This window comes from Malurus melanocephalus, unplaced genomic scaffold (assembly GCF_030028575.1).
Source record: "Malurus melanocephalus ecotype Western Australia unplaced genomic scaffold, MMel_1.1 scaffold_674, whole genome shotgun sequence".
NCBI lineage: Eukaryota > Metazoa > Chordata > Aves > Passeriformes > Maluridae > Malurus > Malurus melanocephalus.
This window is the reverse complement of record NW_026623906.1, coordinates 240,827-265,199: the sequence shown is the minus strand read 5'-3', so window position 1 is coordinate 265,199 and position 24,373 is coordinate 240,827. Positions and strand designations below refer to the sequence as shown.

General features: G+C 37.7%; 2 protein-coding genes across 2 annotated transcripts in view; one reads left to right on the top strand and one right to left on the bottom strand.

The window, feature by feature from the left end:
- DDX1 (DEAD-box helicase 1) lies at positions 1 to 19,548 on the bottom strand. The gene is made up of 26 exons (XM_057384004.1): positions 19,473 to 19,548; positions 17,547 to 17,598; positions 16,633 to 16,696; positions 16,083 to 16,112; positions 15,763 to 15,859; positions 14,283 to 14,330; positions 14,062 to 14,145; positions 12,875 to 12,958; positions 12,385 to 12,461; positions 11,101 to 11,173; positions 10,915 to 10,991; positions 10,099 to 10,213; positions 9,484 to 9,622; positions 8,407 to 8,467; positions 7,159 to 7,257; positions 6,393 to 6,482; positions 5,681 to 5,869; positions 4,606 to 4,657; positions 4,027 to 4,173; positions 3,197 to 3,288; positions 2,591 to 2,663; positions 2,067 to 2,139; positions 1,908 to 1,950; positions 1,589 to 1,684; positions 711 to 831; positions 1 to 371 (listed from the first exon to the last, which is right to left on the bottom strand). Exons 1-26 carry the CDS (start codon positions 19,486 to 19,488, stop codon positions 241 to 243), a joined length of 2,223 nt encoding a protein of 740 aa, XP_057239987.1. The 5' UTR covers positions 19,489 to 19,548; the 3' UTR covers positions 1 to 240.
- Positions 19,549 to 21,975: 2,427 nt separating this feature from the next.
- The window catches only part of NBAS (NBAS subunit of NRZ tethering complex), a 158,025-nt gene continuing 155,627 nt past the window's right edge, over positions 21,976 to 24,373 (top strand). The window contains exon 1 of the mRNA XM_057384003.1: positions 21,976 to 22,151. Coding sequence (XP_057239986.1) covers positions 22,008 to 22,151 — 144 coding nt within the window. The 5' untranslated portion in view covers positions 21,976 to 22,007. The remainder of the gene's footprint in view (positions 22,152 to 24,373) is intronic.

Sequence of the window (24,373 nt, the reverse complement as noted above, 5' to 3'; positions counted from 1 at the left end):
TGCAAATTCATCCTTCAAGGCAAAAAAACCAAACAAAATAATTTAATCTTTGACTCRTTTTGTTTTATTAAGAGAACAGCAAACTCAAAGTTAACAGTGCTGAACACTCTGTTCATCATGCAAGAAGTATATTTAGTTTTAATCGCTTTCTAACTACCTCTACTCAGAGACAGTGTGAGATTTCTATATTCGAAGGGCAGAGCATTTATTAACTCAAGMCTTCTCTCCAGYRTGGCACAATCAGAATGTTCTGAACAGCTGGTTAGGAAGATAGCCAAGATGYAAGAAAGATGTCTGAGCCTCCTTTTCAAGGGCAGCCAACTCTTGTACTGTAGGTGCCAGAATATCCACATGGCCTTTGTACAGTCCACCTGCCAAAAGAGACACAATCTAAATTATGTATTCAAAGCCATTTTTCAGCAGAACTAACAATGCTTAACCACTCTCATTCAGAAAGTTGAAGTTAATAATTTTGTTAAAAAAAGAGCACAAACAAACCAAAGCAGGTGTACACATACTCTTGTCACTTGTAACCCAAAGGCTGCACTTAATAAATGCAGAAGATAGCAAAGAACTAGCAGCTTTTTATAATGAATTTATTTATAATCTATTACTTATTCCTTTATAATCTATTATTCTGTAGTTACACAGAAGACACAGGAAACTCAGCACAGCATTACCAAGGAACTCTAGAGCAGTTCMTTGCTTACCACCCAGAGCTCTTTTCTGCCCATATGTAACTTTCCCATCAAAATCATCCACCGGKACTTTTATGTCTGGTTCAACTTGGGCAATAGTGCAGTTTAAGTGTTCTTCAATCTCTCCCAGCAACTAAAGGAAAAAACCAAAAGAAATCTCTAAGTACTCTTACAGTCAAAGGCTAGTCAAACTAGTGCTCTGAACAGTCACATTCAAGGAGTTTGAACAAGGAATGGTACACAGAAAACAATTTGGKCACAGATACCAAAGACTAACACATTTTTATTAGCTCAAACTGTACAAGTTATTTTCCAATTTCAGTATGTTTTAATCCTACCTAAAAGTCCTTATTTCATACACTACCCTACCTGTATGAACAAGAGTACTTTACAATGAAGAGCTCRTAGTCCAAGCTTATTTTAACACAGATGATGTGGTATTTGCCCTTCTTTATTAAAGAAAGAAGGGAAGTATTGCTTTTTAATAAGCATTGTTAAGATTGGTATACAAATCCCAATGAAAACCTACTTAAGTGACAAACTATTTCCAGGTAGAGAAATAAGTTTCAAGCTACAGTTTTGCAACAAACCATCTAAACAGAAGTGTATAACTAACATCCTCTAARTCTTAACAGATTTTGATTAAGAAGACTGTATGGAAGCTGAAAATAAGACTGCAACAGAATTGGCTGGGAATATTAAAATAGGCTTTTATAATTAAACAATTTACAGAACATTTAACTTGGAAACTTTTCCAATTTTTTCTTCAAATGGAATCAAAGGTTATAAACATCCTAARACTAGCTTTGTACTTCAACTACACAGGTGAAACAAGAACTGTATTGCCAGACTTTTAGAGTAMTCAGGGAACATTTAAGCAAAATACTTACCTGCATCTCATTGTACCATATGGTACAACCTCCTTCTTCCTTCAGTCTAGTGTTGTAACATCCTTTTCCACGACTACTGCATACGTGATACCAAACCTAGAAATAATGGAAAACAACTTCTAAACTTCGTGAAATAGAGATCAATACATCCATTCAGACAAATTATAGCATGAAAAAGAATTCAGGAATCTGTTTAAGTTCTCCTTCAACTAMGCACAGACAAACAAACAGTTTTTCAATGCAAGATATGAAAGTCAGCAGCTGTGGACAGATCTTTAGTAAATAACATCTATTCATCTTTGCTTCRGGGTATAATTACCTTTTCTTTCTCTTTTGCCACAAGGGAGATTGCCAAACCCATCCTGAAATATTAGGGAAGAAGGGAGGGAGAAATGTATTTCAGTAACTATTGCCAGCTTGTGAAACAACAAGAAAAAGTATCAAGAAAACCAGGTGACTGCTCTGAAAACAAACATACCTCTCAGCTCTGCCTACTCTCCCAATTCGATGAACATAGTTCTGTTTTTCATCAGGGAGTGTCACGTTGATAACTGTGTAAGACAGACACAATCCACAGAGTATACAAGATTTTTTTAACATACGAGCTAAGGTAAGAGATCAGACACCTAAAATAAGTATGATTTTGATTGCAGCAATTCCTCTCCTTAGGCCTATGTACACACTTTATAATCTATTACAACAGTTACAGGTGTAACCTGCAATACAATACCTGCAATAAAGGCTTTCACTCTCAAACTATTTTTTCCCTGATTACTTTTTGGTAAGAATGGAAAACCAAATTAACAATTCACAAAAATACAGAACATCATCAGGTATTGAGAAAATATGGTGAGAAACCAAATTAAGTTTAAGCCTTTAACATCTACATCTTGCATAATTATGCGACAGGTCATATAYTTATTTTAACTAGTGGACAGGCATGCAAATATATTGAAGCTCTAGTGCAATTCAACAGCTTAAGTTAAAAAAGTTATGTCTTACCATATGGAACACCGTGAATATCAATTCCTCTAGCAGCAACATCTGTGCAGATCAAAAAACGGACATCTCCTCTCTGCAAAAAAAGAGCTGTAATGAAGTAATGTGCTAAATACAGCAAGCAAAATCCCAAGCAATGAAACCACAGTCCTTCCCCCTTATTTCACCTTGAAGAGTCTCTGTACATTTAGGAACACTTCAAATAAAGCATGAATAGCTCGGTCAAGTTACATCCTTGTTTCTGCCCCCAACAGCATAAGGCAACCAAAAAACAGGGAACAGCTTAATCAAAACTAAAGTGTAATATTTAAATAATTTCTTTTAAAAACAATGAAGAACTAAAGACATAAAAAAACAATGTAACTGAGTTCAAAGTTAGTTTTTTATCTTAAAGTAAACCCACTATCYTCTCAATTCAAACTCATAAAGGTCATATTGATTACCAGTACAGACTTCCACCTACAGAAAATGTGCCTCACAACTTCAGGAAGTGGGACACAGAGCATTTGAGTGCAATCTAATTTAAATGGGGAAGCAGGGACACAAGYTGACATATAAATTCAGATACTGGGAGGGGAGGAAAAAGCTTCGAAAATTCTGCTGCATCACCTTAAATCTTTCCAGRTTTTGCTTTCTTTCTTGAGGTTTTCTATCACCATGCAGACAGACACATGAGAATTGATGTCCCTTCCTATCAGGGCCTGAAAGAGTTTATATGCATTAATAACATCACACATAAGTTATGACACAGAACCATACAGAACAGGAAAAAATTTCATGGCAAAAGTCTCAACTCAGGGAAATTTAGCTTTATTACCAATTAATATATACATCTAATTAGTGACACAGACTTTGGAAGGGTGGTAAAAAATAAGCAAGTCAAATAGCTAAAACACTATTCCTCCCCAGAGCAGGTCTGTGCAGTCATTTCTCCTTACTCCCTCCTGCTCTAAATCTCCCCATTTCTTCAAATGTCTATCTTCACCTTTCTCCTCACATCCCCTTTCACTGTTCCCCCRTCTTCTTTCAAATTTCTCCTTCTATGTCTCCTTATGTGTGACCATTTGTACACACTGATTTCTTCCCATGTCTCTTGCCTGTATCAACTATCAATTTCACTAATATAATTCAGCAGAGGCACCATATACTCTTCTCACTGGTTCAAATTTGGTGCCTGATGGGTTGTTTCCAGCCATTTCAGAACTGTCTGGAACAGGTACAGAGCAGTTCACTGCCTCCTTTTACAAAGGGCACCTCTGCAGCTGCCTAGTACCAAATTCTGAATTTTATGTCCAGGAAAAAAAAAAAAAAGCACAATTGAAGCACAATTTTATTTGTGCTGTGTCCTAGTATTGGTGACCTATATCTTACAATTTTGGTGTTGAAAAAACACAGAAGTGAGAAACGTGAGTAGAGTAAGGTTGACATGAAAGCACTACCTCCGCCCTGTTGGATGAAGTACTGCTCCATATTATCACAGTCTATTTTAGTCCTGCAGAAAATAATGGCTTGGTCCATCTTGTGCTCTTTGATTGCCCGAACAGTGTATTCTCCTTTTAGAATTTTAATAGCTTCAGACCACATTTCTAAATAAAAATAAAGAAATTATTTCACTCATATAGTTTAAAAATATGAAGAACCTTTGAACGACATACCTTTAAAGTTCTCTAGCCTTTGAGTAGACAGTTAAACTTTTACTATTAGAGCAAGTAAATTAAATCTTCTGTTTCTATCTCTCCCCTCCACACTCCCATGCTCCAAGGTGATAGAACAAAACCACTCAGATGTTTCAGGTTTCTTACACACACCAACAAACACTTGTCTACAAATGTGCAAAATACATATTTAAGTTTCTTCCCCATTCCTCAATTACAGAAACACATTTCTCTTCACCACTATGACAATGTAGAAATAGAATTTTGGAGGAACGTGACTCAAGGCCAGTATCTACTACAATTTACCCTTACTTCAAACACTTACAAAAACTTCAGAAGCTATTTCTTAGTGTTGCTGATTACCTGGAGTGTTAGCGCCAGGTCGTGTATTGTCTTTTGCATGTACTTCGTCAGTCTAGGAAAAACACAAAAAAAAAGCTCTTAAATCATTAGCCCACTCTTCACAGAAAAATACTTAACTCCATTACCTAATAACAAGGATAAAAATCAAATTTTAAAACTAATCTTAGCATTCTGTCCTCTCACCAGTCAAACTAATCTACCTTTAAGCTAAAGGAAAGTCATGAGTTTAAACACATAAAATTTATTAATAAAAAAGGGCAATAAAATTATTTATGTAGACACTGGATAGAAAACACCTTTGAACAACATGAAGAATTAAAAACATCCAAACAAACCTGAATAAGTAAGTATTGTAAAATATGGTTAAATCACAGAGTAGTTCCTTAACTTTTTACCTATGCTAGGCTGATKAAGATATTAACTTAAAACTCAAGAGAATTAAACTCATGCTAAGACTCAAAGAAAAGATGCTAACACACATGACAGAGGTTCCAGAGCCAAAAAGGGCTTAGGAAAACCTTTAGACTTGTAACTGTATCAGTGCTGCCAAGAACAAAATATGGTYCCAGGTTAYTCAGAACCTGAATACTRAAGACYCAAACGGTCATCACCTTCTCACATRAATAGGTGTCTGGTGAATGTAGAATTTAGTCTCAAATGCAGTCTGATAYGAAACACATTCCTCTAAAAACTGCTCATCTCACATGGATTTGAGACAGAACTACCACACAGAATGATCCATCTTGACAGATTTATTTCCTCCTGCTCAGTCAGAAAAGAAATACTAAGCACAGTTAGGGCATGGACCATTAGCTGCAAAGGAAGTAAAAAAGCACAATGCCATTGCTCTCTCGTGTGAAATATTGAGGAAGAGCTTAGCAGAATAACAATCACGTTTGTAACATTGGGGTGTGCAGAAACAGTGTTATAACATCACGGATATGATGCTGACTACCATGGAACAAACCATTTCAGATTAGGCTGTTTCAACAGCCAGCAAGGATCCTTCAACATTAGGCCTGTTCTGAAGGTTGAACAAGTAAACATGGACAAACAAACCTTAATTTTCACTTACTCTGATATGATTCTTGCCAAGCCTTTCCCAGAGTTTATCAGTTTTTGGATTTACAGGCACAACCACATGATGCACAGTTTCAGGGACAGAATCTTCTCCTTTCAAATCAACCCAGGTGGGAAAATGCATTATCTTTTCAGACAGTTTTTTCACATCAAAAGAATGCAGTGTTGCAGAGCACACAATCACCTAAAAAGAAGAGTCATATGGATACCACTGAAAATAAGATTCTCCCAGCCAAAAAAGTGAAAGTAGAGCTTGAAGAATGTTATATAGTTGAATAGCACAACGTAGCACAACAGAAAGTGTCTGGGTTTCCTCATCACGGGAACCACTCAGCTGGCAAGGGTCAAGACACAAAATAAATTGCTTAACTATTCTCTTACAAAGACCCAATCAYTGAGCTGGAAGAATGCAGAACTATTGAAAGCTGATGAATCAAGGTAATTAACACCTTGCGTCAATGTATGTAGTCATTCAAATTTTATATAAAATTAATTCAATTTAATGTATATAAAAGTAATTCAATGAAACTGATAACTGCTGAACACTGGGTTTCAACATCTAGAATGCTAAAAATACATATTTACAGGCAATTACTGAACTCAGTGAACAAACACCGAAAGCAGTGCACATCACACACACAAAAAATATCCAAGCAAACAAATCATAAAAACACAASAAAAAAAACTAAACCAGAAACATTTTATACCTGAAGTCTCTTTCCATCTGAGGTTATCTGAGGAATTTGACTGTGGATCCTGTTTATGAAATCTGAATAACCTTGGAGGAGAAGTCCATCCTGAATGGGGATGAAATAAGAGATGAAGCTGCAAATCTCTCTCATTTCTCAGTCTTTACACTTCAGTTAGATAAACAATACACTCAAAGTCTCAGAACAGTCTCATACACTTTAAGTCTCTTGCTTTCAATTAGCTGGACAGGTCAATGCATAGCCAGGACATTATTACTAAGATGAAAAACTTCAGTAAAAATTTGGCATATTTACATTACAGCTGCTGGGCTTCACAAGAAGCCCAGCAGCTATCCGTAGCTAATACCCCAAGGCATTTAATCTCAGTTGCACTACTACAGATCAGACAGACGCACTTAATTCACAGAATACTGAGTACAAAATTCACTGGTTTCAAGATCTGCTGGGTTAACTACCCCTTGCATTTTGTCTTGGTCCTTCTAGTTCCCTGCAGTGTCAGGGAGAGATTTCAGTACCTTCTAAATATAATTTGAACTATATTTCTCTATCAGAGAAATTCCAAACAGATTTAATACAGAGGTTATGGGAGCAGGGAAAAAAATCAGTAGGTTYCTAAGGTTACAAACAGTGAGAGGATTAAACTGGTACAGTTTATAGGTATTTAACTGTTCCACTGAATTATCAAATACTACAAAACAATCATGCTTCGCTGACTTTTCTGCAAATATCATATTCCATTCAAGCACAGAATTTGTCTACTTACAGCTTCATCCAGAACCAGGAATCTAACTTGAGATAAATTAATCTTCCCTGTTGAGACCAGGTCATCCAGCCGGCCAGGAGTTCCGACCACAATATCCACCTATGAAATACATCAAGACTATGAGTTGGTCCTGTAACTAACTAGAGGAATTAAAACTTTATATAAGCTTAACATTAAGAGACAATTATCAGTATAACGCCTTATCTTCTATTAATTATAACTTCATACAATCYTAGAGTAATTTGAATTAGATGGGTCTCTTGAGATCATCTGATCTCCACTCCCACTTCACATGCAAATCAAGGGCAATTTCCAAGTTACTTTAGGTAGCTGCCAAATACAATTTTCAGTAYACTTATGGAAAGGGATCTTACAATCTCCTCTCTGGGCAACCTGTATTTTGGTTCTACAGCCATTTCATTACCAGAATCTACCTTAGGGAGGAAGGTTTCCCTCATTTGGGGAAGTRTTATGCCCCTTTTTTCCTCCCCTGAACCCCAAGCTGTGTAATTTTGTTATCTAAAGCAAACAAACAGATTTGTTTTTACATGGGGGAAAAAAATTAACTTTTCCCACTGAGGAAGGATTCAAAGTCTATCAACTACAGAAATAACTTCCGATTTTGCCAGACAGAAGAGCTCATGAGCATGAATTTAGCATTCACACCAAAGTCCAATCATCTTCCAACTCAACCATGCTTAAGAGAAAATTTGTATTTTGGAAGCTAGAACCACTAGAAAATTTAACCATTGTGATGCGTTCTCACTTCCAAAAGTGAGTCTCAAATAAAAAAAGTGACTCTGTGACTCTGCTCTCCCTATAGCATGATTGAATTGATTGTACACTCCATGCTGCTGAAACCAGACCATTTCCTTCTATGTAGGATTCTTCTGTAGTATAGGTTGACCTKGATAACTGTAGACTATTTTTGTCTACAAAAACATGGAACAGAAGTTAGTAGGAACACTGTCCTATTGCCTAAGGACAAATGGCAAACAATTTCACCTTTAAGATTTTCAGGAGTACTCAGGCTAACAGAATTTGACTAAGTACTACWAGCACTTGTACTGACATGGAATGAAAGTTACAACTGCTAGACTGGTACAACATAAACTTGCTACTGACTTTACAWTTTCTTTTTAACCTGTTTATTATTAGGTGAGTTGTAGGAACCATTACTATCCTCTAGCAACATCATGAGTTATTTGGAACCCACACTATTTATTCGTATAAAAAAACACAACTTACGCCTTGTTCCAGTACAGAAAGTTGATCTCTGGCAGCAACTCCACCAATAATTAGCAGTTCCCTAAAATTACATCAATATGTTTGACATTTACCCATTCATTATATTCAGAAGTATATTAAACATCTGTCTGAAGACTAATTCTTTCATTAGTTGCTGACGACTAACAGCTTTGAATAGTAATTTTCAGAACAATAGGAAAAAATCAATTTTGAAATTCATCCCTTCGTATGTAGTGTATTGTATTTCAGTTCAAGTGAAAGCTTTGTTACCAAATTGCATATGAATGTGAATGTCATCACTGTTGTAGTAAACACATTAGCACCTTAACCAATTTTATTTTACAAATGTTTCTTAAAAATCTCAAAAATAATTAARTTAGTTTAAAAATAATTTCCTTCAAAGTTAGAAATGCAAATAACAGTAAACTAAATTAATATTTCATTGTAGCTTGCCTCTTCTCATTGTTTAGTTCTCTGCAACTGCAGTAAATACATTCTTTTAAACAGATTGCAGTTTTGAATAGGGAAATGTTCAAGTTTTAAAAGCACAGTCAAAACAGACAATTTTAAATCAAAGTAACTTGCAGACAGTTCATTTTTCAGAACCGCATCTCCATTATAATTTGTCCTGTGAGCACATGAATGTAAAGAGAGCAGACCCTGTATATAACTATTTAATGGAAATGAAAGACAAACAAAATGAGGGGGCAGATGGCGATGGGGGCCTAAGAAAATGTTTAGAAAAGAAGGGCAGTAAGCAGATGTTTTCAGTCAAGAAAAGCATGTGAAGTATCGTATTAGTTATTGATAATTAGAAGAAACACTATCCACCAAATTACTCATATAGGAGAAAGGCAGTCCACAGATAAAACACATAAAAAAAAAACCCCTAGGTGTTCCAACTGTATTTGCAAAGTCAGAAGGTTGGTTGATAGCAAATTATTACTGAGATTATTATCTGCAGCACTGCAAATTATGATCTATTTAGTTACCAAGGGGAACCCCCCCCCCACCATATCTCTATGAAGTTACATCCATGGAAAATACTATAAAAGCAACTAACAAATTCACTCTTACCTTAATTTGGGATTATCAACATATTTCTTGAACTGCTTCACATTGTTCAAAGTTTGTTCTGCCAGCTCTCTTGATGGTTCTACAATCAATGCTTTTGGAGCATTTGGAAGGTTCTGTGCTTGAACGACTTGTGCACTTCCTACGTGGAAAAAAAATCACCATTAAGGCAAACTACACTCCTATTCTGGAATTTTTTACTGGAAACAAATTTGGATTTTCTATTAGTAATTAAAACCTAATAATTCTAAATGTTTCATTAAAAGGTGATGTGATTGGTCTCTCAATTATGAATAACAAGAAATTACAAGTGGATGGTACCGGTCATGGAGGATAATCTGTTCTATTGCAGGGCATAAAGAACCACACTTATTTTTATGATAMCATTTGAAAAACTTAGCTGGAATTCTTTTATCTGATGCATTTCTAAATTCAAAATATTAGAGACTATTGGKCTTTTAAGATTAAGAAAATTTGATATACTTTTAAAAAAGCAATTGTATTTCTTCATTACTGCTGTATCCAAGATGCTTCTAATAGCTATTAAAATGATCAAAAGATGCTCTGTAATATAACCTGAATACAGAAACAAGGTAAGTTCATAAAAATCTAACCTACCTGCATGTTGTGATTTCACTACACTACTCTCGGGAGCCTTGCAAAGACCAACGTAGCCATCTTTTGGTGGAAACTTGAAATCCTCCTCACCAAAATTGAATTTCAATTCAGCATTCTAGGTTTCAACAAAGTTGTGTCATACAGACAGACTCAAGAGACCACATAAAATTAGAATCAATTCAATAAAGAAAAAACAGATGGATGAGATGGAGAAGGTCTTTTCTTCTCTCATCTTACATATTCCTCTTCCCCAAGTTGCCACAGAAACCATACTGGAATTTCAAAAAACCACAATCAAATAAGCAGAAAAAAGCCAACAAAAAACCAACACACTTTTTCTGAACTTGAGCATTTCTCTGACCACCAACATTTCTCTGAAATGTTTTGTTAAATTCCTTGAGATTCAAAAAGACTAACTCAAAGTCGTACTACTACAGYACAGTCGTGCTAGAGTTGAGAACCATGAAACAGGTAATCTTGCTTTCAAGCTATTTGCTTTGATCAGTTGAATAACAGCATATCAAAGTCTAACACACACAACATAGTACTGTTATTAGGAATTARTCATCCTTTATATTTTACCCTTATCTTCAAGTATTAAAATCTGTATTTAAATATCATGGTACTCAAAGCTAACACACACTTTGGTTACCACCTTAGTAGTGAATACTGGTAAACCAAAGAAAACAGTTTTACAGAATACTGGTAAACCAAAGAAAACTCCAGTCACTGTAGGTGCCCACACAAATTTTATATTTAAGTAGCTGATTAACAAACCTAGAACAATTACAATCATCTTGGACATCTCTACATTACCTTCAGTACACAAGCTGCAAAAAGTGCTTGATTCCTTATATGCGATGGGATTTCAAACGCAAGGCCAAGGTCCTTCCCTGAAAGTAGGGTTATTTCAGTCAGACTCTGCAAGTGTCTGTTCCTCTCCCTCCCTTGCCACTGCCAGTGAAAGCATCCAAATAACATTCCAAAGAGAATAAAACGTACCATTTTTTGAAAACTTTATTTGTCCCTTTTCTGTGTCTAGATAACATCCAATTGTATCATGCATAGTGAATTCCTGCAAAAAAAAGTTTGTAAAGCTAAGAGATTTTTAGTGCTTATATTCTGTCAAATTTTAGTTTTCCCACCTCTCCCTACTGAATGCTGATTTTTGAGAGAAGCAAGTTCAATTTATTTCAGTAAGAAAGACCATTGTAAATAGAACGTGTATTTTTATTTGATTACAMATCTGTAGTAAACTGCCCAATTGATCTTGGATATTTAAACATTTATATTTATGCTTTCAATTTACTTTAAAAAAATGAAGATGATGACACATTCAAGTAATTTACCTGGAATTATTCTGCACTAAGGAAAWGCACATTAGTCATGTATTTATTAGCCAAAGTAAATCTAAGCTTAGAGCACCAAACATGACATCAGAAACTTATATTTTGACTATAATAAAAGACTAACTCTTGAAGATGCTACCATATGCATGTTATGTAAAGAAAGCACATAAGTGCTTTTATTTAAATATCTTGAGATCTGTTAATTTTAAAGTTATTCAATAAAATCTGTATATTATAAAATGCTTCTAATCAACAGCTCAAGAGTAATTATTAAACAAGCTACAACAATCATTAAAGTTGCCAGTTTTAKGGCATTGAGTACCACAGAAAGACTTGACTTTCTGCTATAATATTCATATTTATGTAAATTACGTTTAAACATCTGAATCCCATTGGCACATTCCACAAAAACCACCAGTTATTCCCAGCAGACACTTCAGAAATTTGCACTAAGGTAAAGGCAAACCCACCCCAAGAGGCAGAAGTGGCGCACCCTAACTATGCCTTATTAACATTTAATAATGCATTTTGACAGATTAGAGTTGTGCAATTASTTCTATTTTAATTTCTAGAAAACAGAATACAATGTCCTCACTTGGACATTCACCAAGGYATACAGATGGGCTGGTTTGTTCAAGCTAAAACTGAAGTAAGTCAAGACAAATCTTAAGAGGTCAGTTAACTTTTAACCTGTAATGCATAGAAAATTTTTAACTTCTAAATAAGAGTCAATATAATTAYACAATCATGTTTCAAGCTTGTAACTGCTTTTTAAAAAACTGTTAAAAAGCTTTTATCCAAAAAAGCCTCAACGTTGCAYTGTCCTTTTGCCCAGTGAACCTCCCTTAGAATGAATGCTATTTCAATTGATGATTGTAACAACCCAAAACATGCAAAACTTTTAATAATATTTCTACCAAATGCAATTCAAGCTTACCTCACCATAGCTGTCAAACTGCTTGTTGTTAGATTTCTTACCAGTGCCACCAAAGCCAAAGCCAAATTTATCAGTGCCTGAAGACAAGACAATAGGCTTTTATCTTTTGGGTGATAGGTTATGTGTTTTTCCTTAGTATCAGCAACTGAAATCTCCAACCCTACCTCATAAACAATACACAGTGCTAACTACGGACTTCTGACCAAGTACTAGTTCTTTTACAGCAGTGCATTTACTGATTTTACTAGTCTCCATTCATCTTCATTAAAAAAAAAAAAAACAAACAAAATCAAAGCGTCATAGAAGACAAGAAAATACTGCCACCACCAAAGATGCCCCCTTACACGAAGAAAATTTTGTACAAAGTTTTAAGCTCTCCAGTATCGGGATCCTTCCCAAGGAGCCCATTCTCTGTAAAACTAGAACAGGACTCTAGCCATTCCATGTGATTATGAAAACTACCTAGACTGCTCTTTAGAAGGAAACTCACCCAGATCTAGGGAAGCCTGCATAGTTGACCAACCAACTCTGCAYAAGCCTTGGTCATGACAGGAAACTTCATAGTAGTATTTCCCTTGAAAAGAAAAAGAAAGGATCTAATACAACACCCAAATTCATTATGGTGGTTCAGTCTTGCTACTTCCAAGACCATAAAAATCTAACATTGCCAGTCCTGCTAAAAGTGTCATAAAATCCCCTACTGTGTTTATGCGAAAAGGCTGTGAGTGTATCTATGTTATCTGCACACCCTGTAGAAGGAGGCTGTTCAGAGTCTTTCTGAACACACATCTAGAACCACTTGARTAGCTGGATGACTCTGCTTCTGAGTCAAGTGTTACAGTTGGCCTCTCACCTATTGCTGCAACCACAGAACCATGAAATTTTTGAATGCACACATCTGTGTGAAATGTGCAAGTAAAACAACTCGAAGTACTGTGTGCATAGCAATTTCCTAATAAAAAWGCATTCTGATGAATATTAGTTATGCTTCTGCCCCCTTCAACTAAGTCTCCTATTGATGCCTAAGTATTTTTAGCTTTTTATGTATTCTTCATGTATTTGTAGATTTGTGGACTGTTAAATGCCTAGGTCTAACTTACAGTACTCTTCCAGCTTTCTTTTCCACGGTGAGCAAACTCTTATTGATGTATTCTTAAAATGTAGTTAAGTCTTGCCTGTTAGTTTATCAAAGACATTTTATTTTGTACCATGTATCATAGACATAACAAAGGCAGAGTTAGAGAACCAAGGAGGACTCCAGTRGGGCAGAACCAGGGGGGAGATTACYTAGCCAASTGCTCCTCTAATTGGACAACATTGGCTGTATATTCTAATTTCCCCATCTTGTAAAATTGTACGACTCCAATTCAGGGTGCTGTTTTTCAGACTATTATGTACCTGAAAGCTTTCAAGTAAAAGTTTGCTTTTCTAGCATCATTTTAACTTAGCTTGGGAAAGTTTTGCAGGCATCACCATCAGGGAAAAGGCAATTTACAACAGAAGGAGAACAAAACAGAGATATTTGTMATTTCAAAGTTTTAAGCTAGCAGTAAATTTGGCCAGATGAATAGAAAGTTTTTAATGCAACTATGTACATTAAAAATGGGTGACAAGCAGGACAAATTTCGGCTGAAACTTCTTTAGAAGAGCATTCAGAACACATCACTTTATATCTACCTTTAGTCACGCCTCTAGTTGCTCTGCATCCATGCCATTCTTTTATCTCTCTGCTTTGACAACACAAACCATCCGATCCAATTGCTGAAAATTACAAGACACTTTTAGTTAAAGACACTAAAAGCCTAACTGCTTTTAAAAGAAAATTTCACGCATGCTTTCCTCTAGTTTATTCTTTTTTACTCAGCAAATGTTTTCAAATGARCAGCAGGACAACTCACCGAAAGCTGATCCTCTGTCATAGGGGTTCATTTGCCATTTATTGAGCACTAMGTTTGAAAGACATTAAAAGAAAAAGCATTAAATCAACAAAGCAAACCTAGAAAACTCAAATTAAAAGTTCACATTGTTTCCACAGTGTTTGGTTTAATTTTCTGSGGAAACAACTTTGTTCCAATGAAATTCATATGAGTTCAAAATGAAGGCCTACAATTTGAAAGAGAGACACAAATGCATAATGCAAAAGTATTTTATGCAAATTTAGATTATTCCATTTAGGAGAGCACAGATTAAATTACTTAACAATGTAACTGAAACTAATAAAGACTTTTATAAAATAAGACTGCTCCACACAATCACAAGCAAATTCAGCTAGAAAATATCCAAAACTACATTAAGGACAAAAAATTTGAAATGTGTTATCTGCCATTTCTGTTCCAAGCTTACATTAAGGTATTTTTCAGGTTATGAGTTAAAATGTCACTACTAAGGAGCTAACATACACACAGAATTTCTGACTTCATTTTTCATATGCACATTAACATACTGCAATAAAATCTATATAAGATTTTAAAAGATAATACTGAGTGTATTTGTGTATTTATATTACATTCTCTCCAGGTGAATTTTATTTTAACTTTTTTTTTTTTTAAGATGACTTTACTGACACCAGGGTAGGAGTAGTTTTTATGATGAGAATGTGTGCAACATCTTCAGAGTGTTGTTTGTGCAGATACTGTTTGCTTACATTAGATCCAATCTATCAGTACTACAAACTGGACATGGTTTTTGGCTTTACAGTTGCAAGCTTAATGAAAGAGATTAACAGACCCCTAAATACTGCGAGGATATTATGATGGTTACAATCCATTCTATACAGCTGAGGTCTGGCCCTGTGCATTTCCTGCTCAATTCGACGTTTACTAGAAAAAACTTGCASCAACTCACTATGTTGTTATTCAATCCCAAACCTAGGCAGTTGCCAAAAGGAACATAACAGCTTTACTGAGCACAGCAGAACTGAAAGATCCTACACTGTTACCCCAAACCAGTAAGTCTGAGCCTAGAAGAGCTTTCTGCTCAAGCGCACTTACAAGGCCCAAACCAATTGCAGGCTGTCAGTTGGTCTCATCTAATCCTGCAATAGAAAGATGTTTTTTAACTCCATCTTTTRAGATGGACATCACCACCACTTCCCATCTTGTAAGGCATTAAACTAGTATGGCTTTCAGAACTCTGAAAAGCAAGGTATGGATGAGCCAKCCTCAAGCTGAAAACAGGAGTCTGAAGTCCAATGCATACCAGTTCTTTCCATRATTCCACCGTAAATTTATATTCACTGTTTAATAAAACACTGAATGATAACATCCTCTTTACATTATCCTGAATAACAAGAAAAAATATATATCTAATGGCAGGTGACAAAATCAACATGAGTTAGCAGAGTTTCAAATTTAAGGAGTGTGACATACAAAAACTTACCTCCCCCTCCRGTTTTAATAGTGGCTTTTCCTTTCTTGCCTTCCATCTGGTCTTTCAGTGTTTCATAAACAATCTGGATAACTGGAATGCTGAATGCCTAAAATGGAAARTTACTTTCATTCCACAATTTATAAACTTATTTCCAGCCTTGCTTTCAGGTGCAATACCCGGGGCCAGAAACACTCCTACATCTATGCTGGTAAAACTGTTACCAATAATGTTTAAACACATGTACACATTCTTTCTGCATATATGCATACACCTCRTCTCCCATCACTTAAAGACTTTTATTTTCTGCTAATTTAAATTTGATTACTTACACCAGTTTTTCCACTCCCRGTTTCAGCAGCCTATAGGAAGAAAAACATAAGAATTTAAAGGACTGTAAAGACTGTTCTATAATTCTATTTTGATAAACAAGTTTACTTTTTAGGAAGTYTTATTTTGGTTTATGGAATCATGAACACAGAGACCCATAAAAGACAAGGCATACTAATCTGATACTTTCAAGGTTATTCATACTGCAGCATTGGCTCAGGCAGTATCAGTCATATCTATAGTGGTCTATATCAGGTATTTACAGCCAAAACGAGGGTAGATAAGATCAGACAGCCCTCATTCATGTGGCAGTGCCTGTGTCGTAGTCAAAAAAGAGCCCAAAAAACCCAAATTCCATCTGCAAGAAAAACTGGTAAGACACCACGAACTCAAAGAAGCTTTTAGCTGAAGAATATACTTCCCGTTGGAAAAGGATAGGAGAGTTAATCTAACTATGGACCCTTATGGGAAGGGTGAAATTTACAACAAAACATACAAACAACAATTAAAAGACACAGGATTTTTATGGATAGAACTATAATGCATACCTACCATAAGTACATCACCACCTCCCAAGATCAATGGGATGGATTCTGCTTGGATATCTGTAGGAAGACTACAGGAAAGAACACATTAACACAAATCAATGTTATCAGTAGAAAAAGATTTTTGCTTATACAGGAATTTACAGAAACCATCTGCAAGATGAAGCAGGTAACTCCTGGCTTGCAGTGGATTCAGCTGCACCCTGATAAGAGTGGTACATCTCACATCATTGGGCTCAACTATAAAGCAAACATGTTAACTATACATTGTTTTCCTTTCTTCAAGTTAGTTTTTCTCTAAAGCTACTTAAGCAGCCCTCATTTACATGATTCCTGTTCAAAACTGGAAAAGGATGCAAAGATAACTAAATCCAACCAGCATTTTCAGAACTACAGCTAATTAACAGCATTCGAGAAAAGACATTGTTTGTCCATGCTGACAACATTCTGAATAACAATTCAAAACAAACACTGAAGTAAAAACATTTTGACAAAACAAGTAATCAAGCACAAGAAAAGCAACTTTTTTAGAAGACTAACACATAAGCATTAAGTTTGAAAAACACAAATACAGACCAGAGTCTGAAAAACATGCAGTAAACTAACATCAATTACATGACAGTCAGTATTTCATCCAATAACCCCATGGTGCATAATAAATAAACCAGAGACACAGAGCCTTTTGTCAAACAAAAGAACTGAAGAACTGAAGTCATGTTCTCTGCTTGTCCAAGTTTAAATATTACCACTGCAGTCACAATTTGTGTGCTTCAGTCTTCCACACTAAAGAGAAGTGTGTGAGAGGCAATGACAGCTAAAGGAAAACACATATCCACTTGGCTTTAATGTGACAGCAGAGGTGTTTTAAGCATGTCATACATTGCTGAAAGGCAAATTAGAGTTTGGCACACTCCTACTTACAGCCAGTCCATCTCCTCCACTGCTTGAGCAATCTCAGGCATAACACCCATTTCTGTAAGACAAGCAAAAAAACCAAGCAATGTTATTTACCTCAACACAGCCCAAAAGATTGTCAAATGTCAGCACATTCAGTTACAAAACCACTTTTTTTGGAAACAACATGTGCAGTTTTTACTACAGCACCCACTATTAGATAAGAAACATTCTCCCTTCTTCACAGGCAGCTTCCAGAGCTGTCCCCACTCAGAGCAGAGTAACTCAGGAGCATGCACATAGGAAAGGAAACACACTGTGAACAGAGGAGCACTTCCAGGTACTTATCTTTGCACCCTTAAAGAAACTGCCCATGCAGACAACAGGGAAGACTTTGCTTACACACATATCTCAACTCTCTCCACAATTGAGATGCAAACAGTTTGCAAAAAGAATAAAAAATCTGTATCCTATGAAGACTCTGGTTGACCAAACCTCGCTTTAGATGCTTACAGCATGTACAATAACAAGATAGTCCTTTGGTTTTGATGAAGTTATTAATTACATCCATCTTTGAARGTTTTTTTCCCTTGTCTATCCCTTCTAGCAAACTCAGCAAGGTCTGATGGCTGCACCTCAGACACAAGTTAAATATGGAACCATGTTTGTATAGTGATAAACAAATCCTCTGCTTTTAAAAAGAAAAATAAAGCCTGCAACTATTCAATAAGGGCAAGAGGAAAGGGGATCCTCACCAACCCCAAAGATGGTAGTATACCATCAAAATAACAATTTTTCTGTTGGTCATCTCTTTGGGTACCTGAGGTTACTCTAAATAATTCCTGTAACTATAAATAGATATATTTCTAAGCAGAAGTTTACATGCTGGCCTCTGCACTGCCACATGCTGAGTTCCAGTCATAGCACGCACATGGACACACACTGAGCTGGACTGGCACAGACAGATGTGTGCAGCCAAAAATTATTCTTCCATTCGCTATAAAACAACTGCTATAAGAAACGTATTTTAGTTATAATGTGATTTCAGGAAGCTTTAATATTTTCAAGTGCTGGCCTATATTCCTACAAAAGTAGGCAATCCACACAAACAAAAAAGTATTGTCTATAGCAATCAAAATCAAGTCCTACTGATTTCAAGTTAGAAACAAATCCATACATAATTTTACCCWTATACTCCCAACTCACACAATTTAATTCAATATAAAGTACAAGGATTTCATCAAACCATGACACCATGACATTCTTCTCAACTATATCCAAATTAATTCTGCTGCAGAGCATCCAAACTGATCTCTAGAGCTTAGGAAGAAGCTTCAGCATTACCCCACCACCACGATAWGATCTAACAAGTTCAGTTAAAAGAYACAAATTAAAAACGCMATATCCATTAAAACTTCATAGAATCCTGATCTCGGCTCRCTGCTTATTTATACAAATATGTGCACAGATAAGGGGACAAAAAGAGTGGTGGATTATAGTTTACTATCATACAGACGTATRTAGTTTAAATAATATAGATATTAAATATATACGGCTAAACCGTATCACAAAGGAGAAAAGCCAGCTATTAGCCACTGCAATACAAAGAACAGTTATAATAAACCTCCTGTTACTGAAACCAGTCCGCATGAGGAACAAGACTAAATTTTAAGCAGTCCCTTTTCTGGATTCCACATATGCAATAAAAACTGCAAAACGATTTCGATAACCACATCTCACAGCCTGCAGAAGCCCAAGGAGATGAGAGGCACCTATATCCTCTGCAGGCCTCACAACCTCCAGCCTGACACATGGCAGCCACAMACTACCGCGGGCCGGCCAGGAGGGYGGCCCGAGGAGCTGTCYCCGGCGCCACAGGAAGCCCGGGAAACGGAGGGTAGAGGCGACAGGCTCCTTTAGGACCGAGACCCCGCGATTCCCCGCGCCACGTACCCGAGAAGGCCGCCATCTTCGCCCCGGGAACACGCGAACGGCGCAGGCGCAGAGCCCGGCACAGGATTTATGGGGCSGGGSGGRRSSGGRRSCYSCSSYTTWWKGGGMCSGGCSGGSRSSGGRRSCSSCSSYTTWWKGGRSCSGGSSGGSSMMRGRRSCSSCSSSMCSSSSSKTYCSSCCCSGSCCSRRKSSSYSYCCCGGRTGTTCAARGCCAAAGGACCCTCACACACAGACAGCAAACACACCGAGTTATGTTTTAGATATAGGCTAATAGGGATACGCTATTCTCCWGGTTTTACAGAAGTTTTCCCAAATTCTGCACCGTCTTGTTCTAGGATCACTTCTAGRGACATTAAACGCGAGAATCTTCAGGGAGTTATTGTAAAAATTAGATTGGAAGTGCAGAAATGCTTCTACAGTTCTACAGTTACATCATGAGTCAATGGTGCATTTGTCTCCTAAGTGGAAGGCACAGTGTACACTACTGTCTACTGATTTCCATTGTGAAACCCAGCTTCAATCTTTCCTAAAGCAGCATGAGCTAGAGACACATCTGCCTCAAAGCCAAAAAGCCCCCCAGAACAAGTATCTCTGACAACCTAGTTCTCTTGACTACSGTGTTGCAATTTGAGTACTGGCTTTGTCCTRGTRGMTTATTTCAAGACCTTTTTTAAAACTTAYTGAGCCATACTGGCTGTTGRCTTACGCTGTAGAAACTGGTGTCATGCAGAGAAAAATACAGCAGGGTATTTTATTTTTATTTTATTCCCTTAGTACCAGGCTGTTTGCATCGCAATGGTTTCTCATGTATTAATAATTCCTTTGGGAGTATCTTCCTTTGATGTGCCTCTTTCACTATTATTTGCTGTATCTGTCAATCATTGGTTTGCTTGCTTTCAGATAAATGACAAAACTATAATTTTTTTAAAGGCACATGATATGAATAATGTACGGGTTCACCCATGACTCTGAGAAAAACTGTAGATCTTGATAACAATATATAGTGCTGCTTGTTGGTGTGGAACGTGGTGTGTAATTTACTACAACTCCCCCACAATTCCTTGAAATTTATGAACACAATGTTATACTATTTACCATTGCTTTACCATTGTCAAATACAGTTTAAAAACTATAGAGACAGTCAAAAGGCTTTTTTTTCCTCAGTAGTTGTTTCTTTTTGAAGTCTTTCCCAATTACCCAACAGAGCTTTCATATTGCCCTGAATCCCCAGTTTCAGAATTTGAATTTCAGTTTAACCTAATTCTAGGCTGCACAGTTGCCTACAAGAGCTTAGTAAACACAAGCGAAAATTAGACTACAGGAGCAGAAGTGTCAGGGTGTGATGTAATTTTGTTTCTATTTTACAGACAGAAATACTTTATGAAGTATTAAATAGAAATGCTTTATAAAGTTGCAGGAAAGCAGCTGAAACATCAGTTCTTTAATAATTATTTCACAGTATCAGTTAAGTTGGGAAAGACCTCTAAGATCACCAAGTCCAACCTGTGACTGGACAGCACCCTGTCAACCAGACCATGGCACTGAGTGTCACAGCCAGTCTTTCCTTAAACACCTCCAGGGATGGTGACTCCACTACTTCACAGGGTGGTGATGTTTAAATGTTTAAGTGCTCTTTTCATTAACAAATCYYTCCTGSTGCCCAAMCTGAATGTCCCCTGGCACAGTTAAAGACAGTCCTCCCATCCTACAGCTTCTTGCCTGGGAGAAGGAGACTGACCCGGCCTGGTTACACCCTCCATTCAGCAGGTGTACAGAGTGATGAGGGCTGCCCTGAGCCTCCTTTTCCCCAGGCTGAACACCCCCAGCACCCTCAGCTGCTCCTCACAGGATTTGTGCTCTGGACCCTTCCTCAGCTCCATTGCTCTTCTCTGGACACTCCAGTCCCTCAAAGTCCTTCCAGAAGTGAGGGGACCAGAACTTACAAACAAGACTCATTTTATTTGCTTGAGGGAGCTGAATGCTATAAACTCAGACTTGTAGGACTGAAATATTTAGAAGTCCTACATAACGTCATTCAAGTTGGAAGAACAACTTGTGAGAAATATGCCTTTTGCTTTTCCTATAATCCCCCCCCCTCCACCTCCGGTTCAGTAAGGGCCTAACCCACAGGCTCAGGTCTCCCCTGCCCCGGGCAGCAACAACCGGCAGAACGAGGAGACAGTCTCAAGATGAGCCAAGGGAAATAGAGGTTAGATATAAGGAAAAGGTTTTTTACAGAAAGAGTGATAAAGCATTGGAATGGGCTGCCCATTGGATGGAGGTGGAGTCACCATCCCTGGATGTGTTTAAAAAAAGACTGGATGTGACACGTGGTGCCATGGTTTAATGAAGTGTTAGGGCATGGGTTGGACTCGAGGATACTGAAGGTCTCTTCCAACCCTGGTGATTGTGCTATTCTGTGATTCTGAGCGCCCTCACGCTGCGGGCCGGCACCGCACGAGTTAAAGGCGGAGCCTTTTGGCCCCCGCCGGGCGCCGTYGCCGTGGCGGCGCGGGGAGGGCGGGACGGGCCGGCATGGCCGCCGCCGGCGGGGACAGCGGCGGGGCGCCCCGGGAGCGCGGCATGGCTGGCGACAGCGACGAGGCGGAGGACGGGGAGGAGAACATCCTGTACGACCTCCTGGTGAACACCGAGTGGCCTCCGGAGACAGAGGTGCAGGTGCGTGCGACGCGGCACGGGCGGGGGAGGGGACCGGCCACGTTGGCGCGGGCGGGGACACGGAGGCGCCCCGGGGGCTGCGGGGGTGAGCTGGTGCCTCCGGGGAGGCTGAGCGGGATAACTGTGCTGTTCCTGACAAGCACCCGGGGTGTCCATGCGACTTGTGTCTTCGTGTCACTTAATTCCCATCCTGGCTTGTGGCGCCGGGGATGCCCTGAAGTGTATTTTGCTCATTGAACAATGTATATCGAGTTTTACTGTTTAGCTGACACAAGCGAAGCTGTGGTGAATGATATCCAAGTCTCTTCTCCAAAAGCTGCTGTCAGGGGAGCTGTGGAATYTGTCCTGGTGGAAACAGGAGCTTCATTGAGCTTACCTTGCAAGAGGAAAACTAGATCCACTCTCTGAACTCCTGTATCAGAATAGTTGTGTATGTATGTGCAGGAATGGGGTAATAAGGAGAAACATTTCACTTTATGTCCATAAGGCACACAACTGCATACAGAGCTTTAGAGATCAGAAAACATGGTTCTTGTACTGCAAGTTTTTGCTTGTTTCTAGCTGTTCTTCTTCCCATGTCACCAAAAAGCTGAGAAGCTCCTTCACCTTTCCTTTTTCTTGTTTTCCTCTGTAATGTGCTGGGCTTGGTGCGTCTATGTCTGCTCTTGTCTGCCTTGGATATAGAAGATGCAAGCCATGTGGTTTTAGTTCTTGTAGTGGCTTTCAAGTCCACTGARGTTGTTAATGCATTTCTCACAGAAAGTTGTTAATGGAAGTATTTTTAATGAAGTTTTGTGCTTAATGAGAGCAGATGAACAGAAAAGATGTAAAAACATCACAAGTGGAAGAATGTACCTGTTAATAATTACGAGAGCCGTGTTCATAAAAATAGGTTTTAATTTGCCAGAAAGTTTTTGGGTTTCTTTTTTTTTTGGTTGGTGTTGCTCTTGATCTGTAGATCCTCAATTGCAGCAACAAGTAATGGATGTTTGGAAAACACAATTGCAGTGCTGCTATACCTATTTTTATTTGACTGTGTTTTGAGAAATGGTAAATAAATATTCTTTGTTTCTGGTAACATATGGAAGCAATTTTGACTTCAAAAATCATGAGGAGGACTTAGGCATGGTGACACAAGACTGTGCCTCTGCAACTTATGTTAAGGGGGCACCTTTCTTAAAAGTGCCTTTTCTGCTGCCATTAGTGTTCTTGAAGTTCTGTAGTAAGTTGATTAAAGAACTGGTAAGCCTGAGAAACAATTGTGTTATTGAGAGGTCCCTTTAGTACCCTTGTACGTACCAAAGGGGCTGTGAATAATGTATCAGTGAGGTGACACCTCCCTTTGGTGGCGGCATGTGCAGATGCCAATTTAAAGTGACTGTGTAACAGTGGTCTGAGAGTCCTCATCTGCCCTGGCAGTCAGAATTTCAAATCATTGAATTCTGATTGTCAGCTTCAGCAGATGGTGCTGGCTATTTTAAACTTGGTATTTTTTGTCTATTTACTTWTTTTTTTTTTTTTAAATACCTCTTTGGAATAGCAGAATTTGAAAGGTTTGAAAACATGCTGTATAGTTTGCTTGGAYTTACACTCTTCTKTAAGACTGTAGTACTCAAGGACACTTCTGATAGTCTTTTTTCCATTTTAGTGGGAAATTGATTTTACACTGACAGTGACATGCAAACAGATTATTTTGTCGGTATRAGTCAGTGTTTTGCCTTAAGGTGTCATACCAGTGATATTACTTAGGTGATTGTGACTTTCCCTTTGGAGCATCTCTCTTTTAAAATCCTGGTTTATTCATACATTACAGAAAAAAATCACACCTTACTTTTTTATAGAACTGAATCTTTTGGAATGAATGAGGTGAGGAATGATAGAAAGGGATGTTGAATGCTGCACTGGGAAATAAAATTAAAAGCAGTAATCTAAGCTATGAAGTCAGACYTTAAACTTTCACACTGTATTGGCTTTGTTTTATTTTTCTGTTACCTTATTTGGGCTGATTAATTTTTGGTTGCAGAGTGCTAGAATTTACAGCGCTGATTATGACCACTGAAAGATGARTCTTGGGATGAAGATGTGAAGTCATGTTAAATTTAGGACATTGATAAAACTRGCATAGATCTCTTATGGTGGATTTAAATTTGCTTTAATTTTTGTTCTTGTTAATATTGTCATTCACCTGTATTGAACTTGCCAGTGRGGATTGTTTCTTCGAG